This window comes from Kogia breviceps, chromosome 14 (genome assembly GCF_026419965.1).
Source record: "Kogia breviceps isolate mKogBre1 chromosome 14, mKogBre1 haplotype 1, whole genome shotgun sequence".
Classification (NCBI taxonomy): Eukaryota; Metazoa; Chordata; class Mammalia; order Artiodactyla; family Physeteridae; genus Kogia; species Kogia breviceps.
In genome coordinates, this window is record NC_081323.1 from 82,063,589 (window position 1) to 82,078,497 (window position 14,909).

Here is a 14,909-nt window from a genome sequence, read left to right on the forward strand (position 1 = left end):
GTCCTTCGCTGGGTTATGAATTGAGGTGGGATGAACATGCTTTACCTTCGAGCCTTGTGTGAAAGATAAAGAACGGAAGTGCAAAGTAGCGACGGCAGGGACTCTCTAGGTAAAACAAAACGGTGATGTTGACTAGGGAGGAGGGTTGGCATCCAGAGCTTTCCTGGTGAGAAGCCGTGGGGAAAGGGTTCAGGACTGAGAAGCAAGGCACCAGGTTCAAATCATATATCTGCCATTAATTTCTTGTGTGACCTTGAATAAGGTATTATCACTTTTACCTGTTACCGTTTAGCTCTTCCAGTTCCAACACTGGCATTCCAAGATATTCATGCTCAAGGTTTTCTGTCTTCCTTCCCCCATCCCCAGGTGCTAGTATATGAGTTATTGCTGGGAAGAGGCTTTAGAGGGCGCGGGGGCCGATGGAAGCCTCTGCTGGACCGGCACCAGGCAAGGCTGAAGGCCGAGTTGGCTCGGCTCAAGGTTCGCCGAGGTGTGAGCCAGAATGAGGACCTGTTGGAAGGGGGATCCAAACCTGGCCCAGGTGAGCTGGAAGGAGTTGTGGAGGTGGAGGTAGCCATCGGGCCCTCAGGAGAGGGCCATCCATGTTCCTACCCACTCACTGCTGATGGTTGCCTAGCCTCCCAGGTGCCTCGATTTGTGCGAGTGAACACTCTGAAGACCTGCTCTGAGGATGCAGTTGATTATTTTAAGAGACAAGGATTCTCCTACCAGGGTCGGGCTTCCAGGTGAGTTTAGAACTTTGATTGGCTGCCCTCATCTAGGAAGGAGCCTGGTGAAAGGGATCAGTGGGGAGAGAGTCAGGGTGGTTTTGACTGCGCTCAGGTTTTCTTCCTACTTTTCCAGCAGTTTCTCCATTTCCTTTCAAGGCCTGTCTTCCTTCATGCTTTAAACAGTGGTTCTCTTGGGAGCCCTGTTGTACTGATACATTTTTCTAAGTGTATCCCTCAGTTTCTTCGCTGGCTCTGACTCCTGCTTCTCACGAGATCATTCTGTCTCCCAATCTAGACTTCTCTCCTGTTGTCCTACTCTCAGGTTCATGTTACTGCTTCACAGACACCACAGTCGCAGCATGTGTAAAACCAAATTCATCTTTCTTTTGAACTTTGCACTGTCTCTTTTTAACGTTAAATTATTCATTCAAAATTTAAGATTTAAGAGAAATGCTGCCAAAATGGTGTGCTTAAATGCATTATTGGATTATTTTGCAGTATCTTTATATATATATATATACACACACACACACATATATATATATATATATATTTTTTTTTTTTTTTCTTGTGGTACGCGGGCCTCTCACTGCTGTGACCTCTCCCATTGCGGAGCACAGGCTCCAGACCCGCAGGCCCAGCGGCCATGGCTCACGGGCCCAGCCGCTCCGCAGCATGTGGGATCTTCCCGGACTGGGGCACGAACCCATGTCCCCTGCATCGGCAGGTGGACTCTCAACCACTGCGCCACCAGGGAAGCCCTGCCGCATCCTTTTTAAAAATAGACGTATAACACGTTATTAGTTTCAGGTGTACAATGTGATGATTTGGTATTTGCACATATTGCAAAATGGTCACTAAAATAAGCCTAGTTAGCATCCGTCACCGTACATAGTTGTAAATTTTTTTTCCTTAGGATGAGCACTTTTACCATTTATTCTCTTAGCAGCTTTTAAATGCGCATTGCAACATTATTAACTGTAGTCACCATGCTGAACATTACACTCCCGGGACTTGTTTTATAACTGGAGATTTGTGCCCTGTGACAACCTTCACCCATTTCACTCTCCTGTACCCCACCCCCTGTCTCTTGTGACCACAAGTCTGTTCTCTGTATTTATGAGCTTGGTATTTTGTTTTTGTTTTAGATTCCACATAAAAGTGAGATCATACAATGTATGTCTCTCCGTGTGACTTATTTCATTTAGCATAATGCCATCAGGGTCCATCCATGTTGTCGCACATGGCAAGATATTATTCTTTTTAATGGCTGAATAATATTCTGTTGTGTATATATATCAATTTCTTTATCCACTTCTTCCATTGTTGGACACTTATGTTGTTTCCATGACTTGGCTGTTGTTAATGCTGCAATGAATGTGGGGACGCGTGTATCTCTGAGTGTTTTTGTGTTCTTTGGATAAACACCCAGAAATAGAATTGATGGATTGTATGGTAGTTCTTTTTTTAATTTTTAAGGTGCCTTCATACTGTTTTCCATAGTGGCTGCATGAATTTATGTTCTCACCAACAGTGCACAAGTGTTCCCTTTTCTCTACATCTTTGCCAACACTTGTTATTTCTTATCTTTTTGATAATAGCCATTCTAACAGGTGTGAAGTGATAATTTGGGGGGTTTTCATTTTGTTTTTATACAGCAGGTTTTTATTAGTTATCCATTTTATACATTTTAGTGTATATATGTCAATTGCAATCTCCCAGTTCATCACACCACCACCCCCGTCCCCTGCGCCACTTTCCCCCCTTGATGTCCATACGTTCTCTACATTTGTGTATCAGTTTCTGCCCTGCAAACTGGTTCATCTGTACCATTTTTCTAGGTTTCACATATCTGTGTTAATATACGATATTTGTTGTTCTCTTTCTGACTAACTTCACTCTGCATGACAGTCTAGATCGTCACTACAAATGACCCAATTTCGTTCGTTTTTATGGCTGAGTAATATTCCATTGTATATATGTACTACACCTTCTTTATCCATTCGTCTGTCGACGGGCATTTAGGTTGCTTCCATGACCTGGCTATTGTAAATAGTGCTGCAGTGAACAAGGGGGTGCGTGTGTCTTTTTGAATTATGGTTTTCTCTGGGTATATGTCCAGTGGTGGGATTGCTGGGTCATATGTAATTCTATTTTTAGTTTTTTAAGGAACCTCCATACTGTTCTCCATAGTGGCTGCATCAATTTACATTCTCACCAACAGTGCAAGAGGGTTCCATTTTCTCCATACCCTCTCCAGCGTTTGTTGTTTGTAGATTTTCTGATGATGCCCATTCTAACTGGTGTGAGGTGATACCTCATTGTAGTTTTTTTTTTTTTTTTTTAACGTCTTTATTGGAGTATAATTGTTTTACAATAGTGTGTTCGTTTTCCCTCTACAACAAACTGAATCAGTTATACATACACACATGCTCCCACATCTCCTCCCTCTTGCATCACCCTCTCTCCCACCCTCCCTATCCCACCCCCCCAGGCAGTCACAAAGCACAGAGGTGATCTCCCTGTGCTATGCAGCAGCTTCCCACCAGCTATCTAATTTACATTTGATAGTGTATATATGTCCCTGCCACTCCCCCACTTCGTCACAGCCCACCCCTCCCCCTCCCCATATCCTCAAGTCCATGCTCGAGTAAGTCTGTGTTTTATTCCCGTCCTACCACTAATCTCTTCATGACATTTTTTTCCCTTAGAGTCCATATATATGTATTAGCACATGGTATTTGTTTTTCTCCTTCTGACTTACTTCACTCTGTATGACAGACTCCAGGTCCATCCACCTCATTATAAATAACTCAGTTTCATTTCTTTTTAGGGCTGAGTAATATTCCATTGTATATATGTGCCACATCTTCTTTATCCATTCATCTGTTGATGGACACTTAGGTTGCTTCCATGTCCTGGCTATTGTAAATAGAGCTGCAATGAACATTTTGGTACATGAGTCTTTCTGAATTATGGTTTTCTCAGGGTATATGCCCAGTAGTGGGATTGCTGGGTCGTATGGTAGTTGTATTTGTAGTTTTTTAAGGAACCTCCATACTGTTCTCCATAGTGGCTGTATCAATTTACATTCCCACCAGCAGTGCAAGAGGGTTCCCTTTTCTCCACACCCTCTCCAGCATTTATTGTTTCTAGAGTTTTTGATGATGGCCAATCTGACCGGTGTGAGATGATATCTCATTGTAGTTTTGATTTGCATTTCTCTAATGATTAATGAGGTTGAGCATTCTTTCATGTGTTTGTTAGCAATCTGTATATCTTCTTTGGAGAAATGTCTATTTAGTTCTTCTGCCCATTTTTGGATTGGGTTGTTTGTTTTTTTGTTATTGAGCTGCATGAGTTGCTTATAAATTTTGGAAATTAATCCTTTGTCAGTTGCTTCATTTGCAAATATTTTCTCCCATTCTGAGGGTTGTCTTTTGGTCTTGTTTATGGTATCCTTTGCTGTGCAAAAGCTTTTAAGTTTCATTAGGTCCCATTTATTTATTTGTGTTTTTATTTCCATTTCTCTAGGAGATGGGTCAAAAAGGATCTTGCTGTGATTTATGTCGTATAGTGTTCTGCCTATGTTTTGCTCTAAGAGTTTGATAGTGTCTGGCCTTACATTTAGGTCTTTAACCCATTTTGAGTTTATTTTTGTGTGTGGTGTTAGGGATTGTTCTAATTTCATACTTTTACATGTAGCTGTCCAGTTTTCCCAGCACCACTTATTGAAGAGGCTGTCTTTTCTCCACTGTATATCCTTCCCTCCTTTATCAAAGATAAGGTGACCATATGTGTGTGGGTTTATCTCTGGGCTCTCTATCCTGTTCCATTGATCTATATTTCTGTTTATGTACCAGTACCATATTGTCTTGATTACTGTAGCCTTGTAGTAGAGTCTGATGTCAGGGAGCCTAATTCCTCCAGCTCCATTTCTCGTTCTCAAGATTGCTTTGGCTATTTGGGGTCTTTTGTGTTTCCATACAAATTGTGAATTTTTTTTTTTTTTTTTTTTTTTTTTTTTTTTTTTTTTTTTTTTTTTGCGGTACGCGGGCTTCTCACTGTTGTGGCCTCTCCCGTTGCGGAGCACAGGCTCCGGACGCGCAGGCTCAGCGGCCATGGCTCACGGGCCCAGTCGCTCCGCGGCAAATTGTGAAATTTTTTGTTCTAGTTCTGTAAAAAATGCCAGTGGTAATTTGATAGGGATTGCATTGAATCGGTAGATTGCTTTGGGTAGTATAGTCATTTTCACAATGTTGATTCTTCCAATCCAAGAACATGGTATATTTCTCCACCTATTTGTATCATCTTTAATTTCTTTCATCAGTGTCTTATAGTTTTCTGCATACAAGTCTTTTGTCTCCTTAGGTAGGTTTATTCCTAGATATTTTATTCTTTTTGTTGCAATGGTAAATGGGAGTGTTTTCTTAATTTCACTCTCAGATTTTTCATCATTAGTGTATAAGAATGCCAGAGATTTCTGTGCATTAATTTTGTATCCTGCAACTTTACCAAATTCATTGATTAGCTCTAGTAGTTTTCTGGTAGCATCCTTAGGATTCTCTATGTATAGTATCATGTCATCTGCAAACAGTGACAGCTTTACTTCTTCTTTTCCTATTTGGATTCCTTTTATTTCTTTTTCTTCTCTGATTGCTGTGGCTAGAACTTCCAAAACTATGCTGAATAAGAGTGGTGAGAGTGGGCAACCTTGTCTTGTTCCTGATCTTAGTGGAAATGGTTTCAGTTTTTCACCATTGAGAACGATGCTAGCTGTGGGTTTGTCATATATGGCCTTTATTAAGTTGAGGAAAGTTCCCTGTATGCCTACTTTCTGCAAGGTTTTTATCATAAATGAGTGTTGAATTTTGTCAAAAGCTTTCTCTGCATCTATTGAGATGATCATATGGTTTTTCTCCTTCAGTTTGTTGATATGGTGTATCACGTTGATTGATTTGCGTATATTGAAGAATCCTTGCATTCCTGGGATAAACCCCACTTGATCATGGTGTATGATCCTTTTAATGTGCTGTTGGATTCTGTTTGCTAATATTTTGTTGAGGATTTTTGCATCTATGTTCATCAGTGATATTGGCCTGTAGTTTTCTTTCTTTGTGACGTCTTTGTCTGGTTTTGGTATCAGGGTGATGTTGGCCTCATAGAATGAGTTTGGGAGTGTTCCTCCCTCTGCTATCTGTTGGAAGAGTTTGAGAAGGATAGGTGTTAGCTCTTCTCTAAATGTTTGATAGAATTCGCCTGTGAAGCCATCTGGTCCTGGGCTTTTGTTTGCTGGAAGATTTTTAATCACAGTTTCAATTTCAGTGCTTGTGATTGGTCTGTTCATATTTTCTATTTCTTCCTGGTTCAGTCTCGGCAGGTTGTGCATTTCTAAGAATTTGTCCATTTCTTCCAGGTTGTCCATTTTATTGGCATAGAGTTGCTTGTAGTAATCTCTAATAATCTTTTGTATTTCTGCAGTGTCAGTTGTTACATCTCCTTTTTCATTTCTAATTCTATTGATTTGAGTCTTCTCCCTTTTATTCTTGATGAGTCTGGCTAATGGTTTATCAATTTTATTTATCTTCTCAAAGAACCAGCTTTTAGTTTTATTGATCTTTGCTATTGTTTCCTTCACTTCTTTTTCATTTATTTCTGATCTGATCTTTATGATTTCTTTCCTTCTGCTAAATTTGGGGTTTTTTTGTTCTTCTTTCTCTAATTGCTTTAAGTGCAAAGTTAGGTTGTTTATTCGAGATGTTTCCTGTTTCTTAAGGTATGATTGTATTGCTATAAACTTGCCTCTTAGAACTGCTTTTGCTGTATCCCATAGGTTTTGGGTCGTTGTGTCTCCATTGTCATTTGTTTCTAAGTATTTTTTGATTTCCTCTTTGATTTCTTCAGTGATCACTTCGTTATTAAGTAGTATATTGTTTAGCCTCCATGTGTTTGTATTTTTTACAGATCTTTTCCTGTAATTGATATCTAGTCTCATAGCGTTGTGGTCGGAAAAGATACTTGATACGATTTCAATTTTCTTAAATTTGCCAAGGCTAGATTTGTGACCCAATATATGATCAATCCTGGAGAATGTTCCATGAGCACTTGAGAAAAATGTGTATTCTGTTGTTTTTGGATGGAATGTCCTATAAATATCAATTAAGTCCATCTTGTGTAATGTATCATTTAAAGCTTGTGTTTCCTTATTTATTTTCATTTTGGATGATCTGTCCATTGGTGAAAGTGGGGTGTTAAAGTCCCCCATTATAATTGTGTTACTGTCGATTTCCCCTTTTAAGGCTGTTAGTATTTGCCTTATGTATTGAGGTGCTCCTATGTTGGGTGCATAAATATTTACAATTGTTATATCTTCTTCATGGATCGATCCCTTGATCATTATGTAGTGTCCTTCTTTGTCTCTTGTAATAGTCTTTATTTTAAAGTCTATTTTGTCTGATATGAGAATTGCTACTCCAGCTTTCTTCTGGTTTCCATTTGCATGGAATATCTTTTTCCATCCCCTTACTTTCAGTCTGTATGTGTCCCTAGGTCTGAAGTGGGTCTCTTGTAGACAGCATATATATGGGTCTTGTTTTTGTATCCATTCAGCCTGTCTGTGTCTTTTGGTGGGAGCATTTAATCCATTTACATTTAAGGTAATTATCGATATGTATGTTCCTATTACCATTTACTTAATTGTTTCGGGTTGTTCTTGTAGGTCTTTTCCTTCTCTTGTGTTTCTTGCCTAGAGAAGTTCCTTTAGGATTTGTTGTAGAGCTGGTTTGGTGGTGCTGAACTCTCTCAGCTTTTGCTTGTCTGTAAAGGTTTTAATTTCTCCATCAAATCTGAATGAGATCCTTGCTGGGTAGAGTAATCTTGGTTGTAGGTTTTTTTCCTTCATCACTTTAAATATGTCCTGCCACTCCCTTCTGGCTTGTAGAGTTTCTGCTGAAAGATCAGATGTTAATCTTATGAGGATTCCCTTGTGTGTTATTTGTTGTTTTTCCCTTGCTGCTTTTAATATGTTTTCTTTGTATTTAATTTTTGACAGTTTGATTATTATGTGTCTTGGCGTGTTTCTCTTTGGGTTTATCCTGTATGGAACTCTCTGTGCTTCCTGGACTTGATTGACTATTTCCTTTCCTATATTAGGGAAGTTTTCAACTGTAACCTCTTCAGATATTTTCTCAGTCCCTTTCTTTTTCTCTTCTTCTTCTGGGACCCCTATAATTCGAATGTTGGTGCGTTTAATGTTGTCCCAGAGGTCTCTGAGACTGTCCTCAGTTCTTTTCATTCTTTTTTCTTTCTTCTGCTCTGCAGTAGTTATTTCCACTATTTTATCTTCCAGGTCACTTATCCATCCTTCTGCCTCAGTTATTCTGCTATTGATCCCATCTAGAGTATTTTTCATTTCATTTATTGTGTTGCTCATCGTTTCTTGCTTCCTCTTTATTTCTTCTAGGTCCCTGTTAACTGTTTCTTGCAAATTGTCTATTCTATTTCCAAGATTTTGCATCATCGTCACCATCATTATTCTAAATTCTCTTTCAGGTAGATTGGCTATTACCTCTTCATCTGTTAGGTCTGGTGTGTTTTTATCTTGCTCCTTCATCTGTTGTGTGTTTTTCTGTCTTCTCATTTCGCTTATCTTACTGTGTTTGGGGTCTCCTTTTTGCACGCTGCAGGTTCATAGTTCCTGTTGTTTTTGGTGGCTGTCCCCAGTGGCTAAGGTTGGTTCAGTGGGTTGAGTAGATTCCCTCGTTGGGGGGACTAGTGCCTCTGTTCTGGTGGATGAGGCTGGATCTTGTCTTTCTGGTGGGCAGCTCCTCGTCTGGTGGTGTGTTTGGGGATGTTGGTAACCTTATTCTGATTTTAGGCAGCCTCTCTGCTAATGGATGGGGCTGTAGACCTGTCTTGCTCTTTGTTGGGGATAGGGTGTCCAGCACTGTTCTTTGCTGGTCCTTGAGTGAAGCTGGGTCTTGGTGTTGAGATGGAGATCTCTGGGAGATTTTTGCCGTCTGATATTACGTGGAGCTGGGAGGTCTCTTGTGGACTAGTGTCTTGAGGTTGGTTCTCCCACCTCAGGGACACTGCCCTGGTGCCTGGCTGGGGCGCCAAGAACCTTTAATCCACAAGGCTCAAAATAAAAGGTAGAATAAATAGAGAGGAAAGAAAAGGAAGGAAGGAGGGAGGGAGGGAAGGAAGGAAGAAAGGAAGGAAGAAATGAAGGAAGGAAGCAAGAAAGGAAGGAAGGAAGGTGCAGAGGAAGAAAGGGAGGAAGGAAGAGAGGAAGGGAGGAAAGAAGGGGGGAAGGAAGGAAGAAAGGAGGGAAGGAGGGAAGAAAGGAAGGAAGAAAGGACGAAAGAAAGGGAGAAGACAGAGTAGTATAAAGTATAGTTATTAAAATAAAAAATAATTATTAAGAAGAAAAATTTCCTTTAAAAAAAAAAAAAACAGAAAAATGGGTCGGTCTAACCCTAGGACAAATGGTGAAAGCAAAGCTATACAGACAAAATCTCACACAGCAGCACACACATACACACTCACAAAAAGAAAAAAAAGGGGAAAATAATAGTATATCTTGCTCCCAAAGTCCACCTCCTCAACTTGGGATGATTCGTTGTCTATTCAGGTTTTCAACAGATGCAGGGCACTTAAAGTTGATTGTGGAGCTTTAATCCGCCACTTCTGAGGCTGCTGGGAGAGACCTCCCCCTCTCCTCTCTGTTCGCACAGCTCCTGGGGTTCAGCTTTGGACTTGGTCCCGCCTCTGCGTGTAGGTAGTCCGAGGGTGACTGCCCTTCGCTCAGACAGGACGATGTTAAAGGAGCAGTTGATTCGGGGGCTCCAGCTCACTCAGGCTTGGGGGAGGGAGTGGCACGGGGGCGGGGCGAGTCCGCGGCGGCAGAGGCCGACGTGACGCTGCACAGGCCCAAGGCGCGCCGTGCGTTCTCCCGGGGAAGCTGTCCCTGGATCCCGGGACCCCGGCAGTGGCGGACTGCACGGGCTCCCGGGAGGGCCGGTGTGGAGAGTGACCTGTGCTCACACACAGGCCTCTTGGTGGTGGCAGCAGCAACCTTAGCGTCCGACACCCGTCTCTACTGTCCGTGCCGACAGCCGCGGCTCGCCCCCGTTTCTGGAGTTCCTCTACGCGGTGCTCTTAATCCCCTCACCTCACACCCGAGGAAGCAAAGAGGCAAGAAAAAGTCTCTTGTCTCTTCGGCAGCTCCGCGCCCGCTTCTGGGGCTCCTTTAAGCGGCGCACTTAATCCCCTCTCCTCGCGCCCAGGCAGCAAAGAGGGAGGAAAAGGTCTCTTGCCTCTTCGGCAGCTCCAGACTTCTCCCGAACTCCCTCCTGGCCAGCCGTGGCGCACTAGCCCCCTTCAAGCTGTCTTCACTCTGCCAACTCCAGACCTTTCCCTGGGATCCGACGGAAGCCCGAGCCTCAGCTCCCGGCCCCGCCTGCTCCGGCGGGGCGAGCAGACAAGCCTCTCGGGCTGGTGAGTGCCGGTCGGCACCGATCCTCTGCGGGAATCTCTCCGCTTTGCCCTCCTCACCCCTGTGGCTGAGCTGTCCTCCGCGGCTCTGGAGCTTCCCCCTCCGGCACCCGCAGTCTCCGCCCGCGAAGGGGCCTCTAGTGTGTGGGAGTCTTTCCTCCTTCACGGCTCCCTCCCACTGGCGTAGGTCCCGTCCCTATTCTTTTGTCCCTGTTTATTCTTTTTTCTTTTGCCCTACCCAGATATGTGGGGAGTTTCTTGCCTTTTTGGAGGTCTGAGGTCTTCTGCCAGCGTTCGGTGGGTGTTCTATAGGAGAAGTTCCACGTGTAGATGTATTTCTGATGTCTCTGTGAGGAGGAAGGAGATCTCCACGTCTTACTCTTCCGCCATCTTTAAGCCGTCTCCACCTCATTGTCCTCATTGTAGTTTTGATTTGCATTTCTCTAATAATTAGTGATGTTGAGCAGCTTTTCATGTGCTTCTTGGCCATCTGTATTTCTTCTTTGGAGAAGTGTCTATTTAGGTCTTCTGCCCATTTTTGGATTGGGTTGTTTGTTTCTTTAATATCAAGTTGCATGAGCTGTTTATATATTTTGGAGATTAATCCTTTGTCCGTTGGTTTGTTTGCAAATACTTTCTCCCATTCTGAGGGTTGTCTTTTCATCTTGTTTATGGTTTCCTTTGCTGTGCAAAAGCTTTGAAGTTTCATTAGGTCCCATTTGTTTATTCTTGTTTTTATTTCCATTACTCTAGGAGGTGGGTCAAAAAAGATCTTGCTGTGATTTATGTCCAAGAGTGTTCTTCCTATGTTCTCCCCTAAGAGTTTTATAGTGTCTGGTCTTACATTTAGGTCTTGAATCCATTTTGAGTTTATTTTTGTGTATGGTGTTAGGGAGTGTTCTAATTTCATTCTTTTACATGTAGCTGTCCAGTTTTCCCAGCACCCCTTATTGAAGAGACTGTCTTTTCTCCATTGTATATCCTTTCCTCCTTTGTCATAGATCAGTTGACCATAGGTGCGTGAGTTTATCTCTGGGCTTTCTACCTTGTTCCATTGATCTATGTTTCTGTTTTTGTGCCAGTACCATATTGTCTTGATTACTGTAGCTTTGTAGTATAGTCTGAAGTCAGGGAGTCTGATTCCTCAAGCTCCTTTTTTTTCCCTCAAGACTGCTTTGGCTGTTTGGGCTCTTTTGTGTCTCCATACAAATTTTAAGACTTTTTGTTCTAGTTGCCTAAAAAATGCTATTGGAAATTTGATAGGGATTGCTTTGAATCTGTAGATTGCTTTGGGTAGTATAGTCATTTTCACAACATTGATTCTTCCAATCCAAAAACATGGTATATCTCTCCATCTGTTGGTATTATCTTTAATTTCTTTCATCAGTGTCTTATAGTTTTCTGCATACAGGTCTTTTGTCTACCTAGGTAGGTTTATTCCTAGGTATTTTATTCTTTTTGTTGCAGTGGTAACTGGGAGTGTTTCCTTAATTTCTCTTTCAGACTTTTCACCATTAGTGTATAGGAATACAAGAGATTTCTGTGCATTAATTTTGTATCCTGCAACTTTCCCTAATTTATTGATTAGCTCTAGTTTTCTGGTGGCATTTTTAGGATTCTCTATGTATAGTATCATGTTATCTGCGAACAGTGACAGTTACACTTCTTTTTTTCCAATTTGTATTCCTTTTTTTCCTTTTTCTTTTCTGACTGCCGAGGCTAGGACTTCCAAAACTATGTTGAATAATAGTGGCGAGAGTGGACATCCTTGTCTTGTTCCTGATCTTAGAGGAAATGCTTTCAGTTTTTCACCATTGAGAATGATGTTTGCTGTGGGTTTGTCGTATATGGCCTTTATCATGTTGAGGTAAGTTCCCTCTGTGTCCACTTTCTGGAGAGTTTTTATCGTAAATGGGTGTCGAATTTTGTCAAAAGCTTTTTCTGCATCTATTGAGATGATCATATGATTTTTATTCTTCAGTTTGTTAATATGGTGTATCAAATTGATTGATTTGCGTATATTGAAGAATCCTTGCTTCCCTGGTATAAATCCCACTTGATCATGGTGTGTGATCCTTTTAATGTGTTGTTGGATTCTGTTTGCTAGTATTTTGTTGAGGATTTTTGCATCTATATTCATCAGTGATATTGGTCTGTAATTTTCTTTTTTTGTAGTATCTTTGTCTGGTTTTGGTATCAGGGTGATGGTGGCCTCATAGAATGAGTTTGGGAGTGTTCCTTCCTCTGCAACTTTTTGGAAGAGTTTGAGAAGGATGGGTGGTTAGCTCTTCTCTAAATGTTTGATGGAATTCACCTGTGAAGCCATCTGGTCCTGGAGTTTTGTTTGTTGGAAGATTTTTAATCACAGTTTCAGTTTTATTACTTGTGATTGTTCATATTTTCTGTTTCTTCCTGGTGCAGTCTTGGAAGTTTAAATCTTTCTAAGAATTTGTCCATTTCTTCCAGGTTGTCCATTTTATTGGCATAGAGTTGCTTGCAGTAGTCTCTTAGGATGCTTTGTATTTCTGCGGTGCCTGCTGTAACTTCTTTTTCATTTCTAATTTTATTGACTTGAGTCCTCTCCCTTTTTCTTGATGAGTCTGGCTAATGGTTTATCAATTTTGTTTATCTTCTCAAAGAACCAGCTTTTAGTTTTATTGATTTTTGCTATTGTTTTCTTTGTTTCCATTTCATTTATTTCTGCTCTGATCGTTATGATTTCTTTCCTTCTGCTAACTTTGGGTTTTGTTTGTTCTTCTTTCTCTAGTTCCTTTAGGTGTAAGGTTAGATTGTTTATTTGAGATTTTTCTTGTTTCTTGAGGTAGGCTTGTGTAACTATAAACTTCCCTCTTAGAACTGCTTTTGCTGCATCCCATAGGTTTTGGATCTGTGTGTTTTCATTGTCATTTGTTTCTAGGTTTTTTTTTTTTTTTTTTTTTTTTTTTTTTTTTTTTTTGCGGTATGCGGGCCTCTCACTGTTGTGGCCTCTCCCGTTGCGGAGCACAGGCTCCGGACGCGCAGGCCTAGCGGCCATGGCTCACGGGCTTAGTTGCTCTGCGGCATGTGGGATCTTCCCGGACCAGGGCACGAACCCGTGTCTCCTGCATCGGCAGGCGGATTCTCAACCACTGCGCCACCAGGGAAGCCCCTCTAGGTATTTTTTGATTTCCTCTTTGATTTCTTCAGTGATCTCTTGGTTATTTAGTAACGTATTGTTTAGCCTCCATGTGTTTCTGTATTTTACATTTTATTCCCTGTAATTCATTTCTAATCTCGTAGCATCATGGTCAGAAAAGATGCTTGATGTGATTTCAATTTTCTTAAATTTACTGAGGCTTGATTTGTGACCCAAGATGTGATCTATCCTGGAGAATCTTCCATGCGCACTTGAGAAGAAATTGTAATCTGCTGTTTTTGGATGGAATGTCCTATAAATATCAATTAAATCTATCTGGTTTATTGTGTCGTTTAAAGCTTCTTTTTCCTTATTTATTTTCATTTTGGATGATCTGTCCATTGGTGTAAGTGAGGTGTTAAAGTCCCTCACTATTTTTGTGTTAGCAGTTGCCTTATGTATTGAGGCGCTCCTATGTTGGGTGCATATATATTTATAATTGTTATCTCTTCTTCTTGGATTGATCCCTTGATCATTATATAGTGTCCTTCCTTGTCTCTTGTAACATTCTTTATTTTAAAGTCTATTTTATCTGATAAGAGTATTGCTACTCCAGCTTTCTTTTGATTTCCATTTGCATGGAATATCTTTTTCCCTCCCCTCATTTTCAGTCTGTATATGTCCCTAGGTCTGAAGTGGGTCTCTTGTAGACAGCATATATGTGGATCTTGTTTTTGTATCCATTCATCAAGCCCGTGTCTTTTGGTTGGAGCATTTAATCCATTCACGTTTAAGGTAATTATCGATATGTATGTTCCTGTGACCATTTTCTTAATTGTTTTGGGTTTGTTTTTGTAGGTCCTTTTCTTCTCTTGTGTTTCCCACTTAGAGAAGTTTCTTAGCATTTGTTGTAGAGCTGGTTTGGTGGTGCTGAATTCTCTTATCTTTTGCTTGTCTGTAAAGCTTTTGATTTCTCCATCAACTCTGAATGAGATCCTTGCCGGGTAGAGTAATCTTGGTTATAGGTGCTTCCCTTTCATCACTTTAAGTATATCATGCCATTCCCTTCTGGCTTGTAGAGTTTCTGCTGAGAAATCAGCTGTTAACCTTATGGTAGTTCCCTTGTATGTTATTTGTCATTTTTCCCTTGCTGCTTTCAATAATTTTTCTTTTTTCTTTAAATTTTGTCAATTTGATTACTGTGTGTCTCGGCGTGTTTCTCCTTGGGTTTATTCTGTATGGGACTTGCTGAGCTTCCTGAACTTGGATGGCTATTTCCTTTCCCATGTTAGGGAAGTTTTCGACTATAATCTCTTCAAATATTTTCTCTGGTCCTTCCTCTCTGTCTTCTCCTTCTGGGACCCCTATAATGCAAATGTTGTTGTGTTTAATGTTGTCCCAGATGTCTCTTAGGCTGTCTTCATTTCTTTTCATTCTTTTTTCTTTATTCTGTTCCGCAGCAGTGAATTCCACCATTCTGTCTTCCAGGTCGCTTATACGTTCCTCTGCCTCAGTTATTCTGCTATTGATTCTTTCTAGTGTAGTTTTCATTTCAGTTACTGTATTGT

The 14,909-nt window shown here is 41.0% G+C and overlaps 1 protein-coding gene across 1 annotated transcript in view; it reads left to right on the forward strand.

Moving 5' to 3' along the window:
* The window catches only part of NSUN5 (NOP2/Sun RNA methyltransferase 5), a 40,436-nt gene that overhangs the window by 506 nt on the left and 25,021 nt on the right, over positions 1-14,909 (forward strand). The window contains exons 3-4 of the mRNA XM_059037236.2: positions 367-541; positions 638-746. Of these exons, the coding sequence (XP_058893219.1) occupies positions 367-541; positions 638-746 (284 nt within the window). The remainder of the gene's footprint in view (positions 1-366; positions 542-637; positions 747-14,909) is intronic.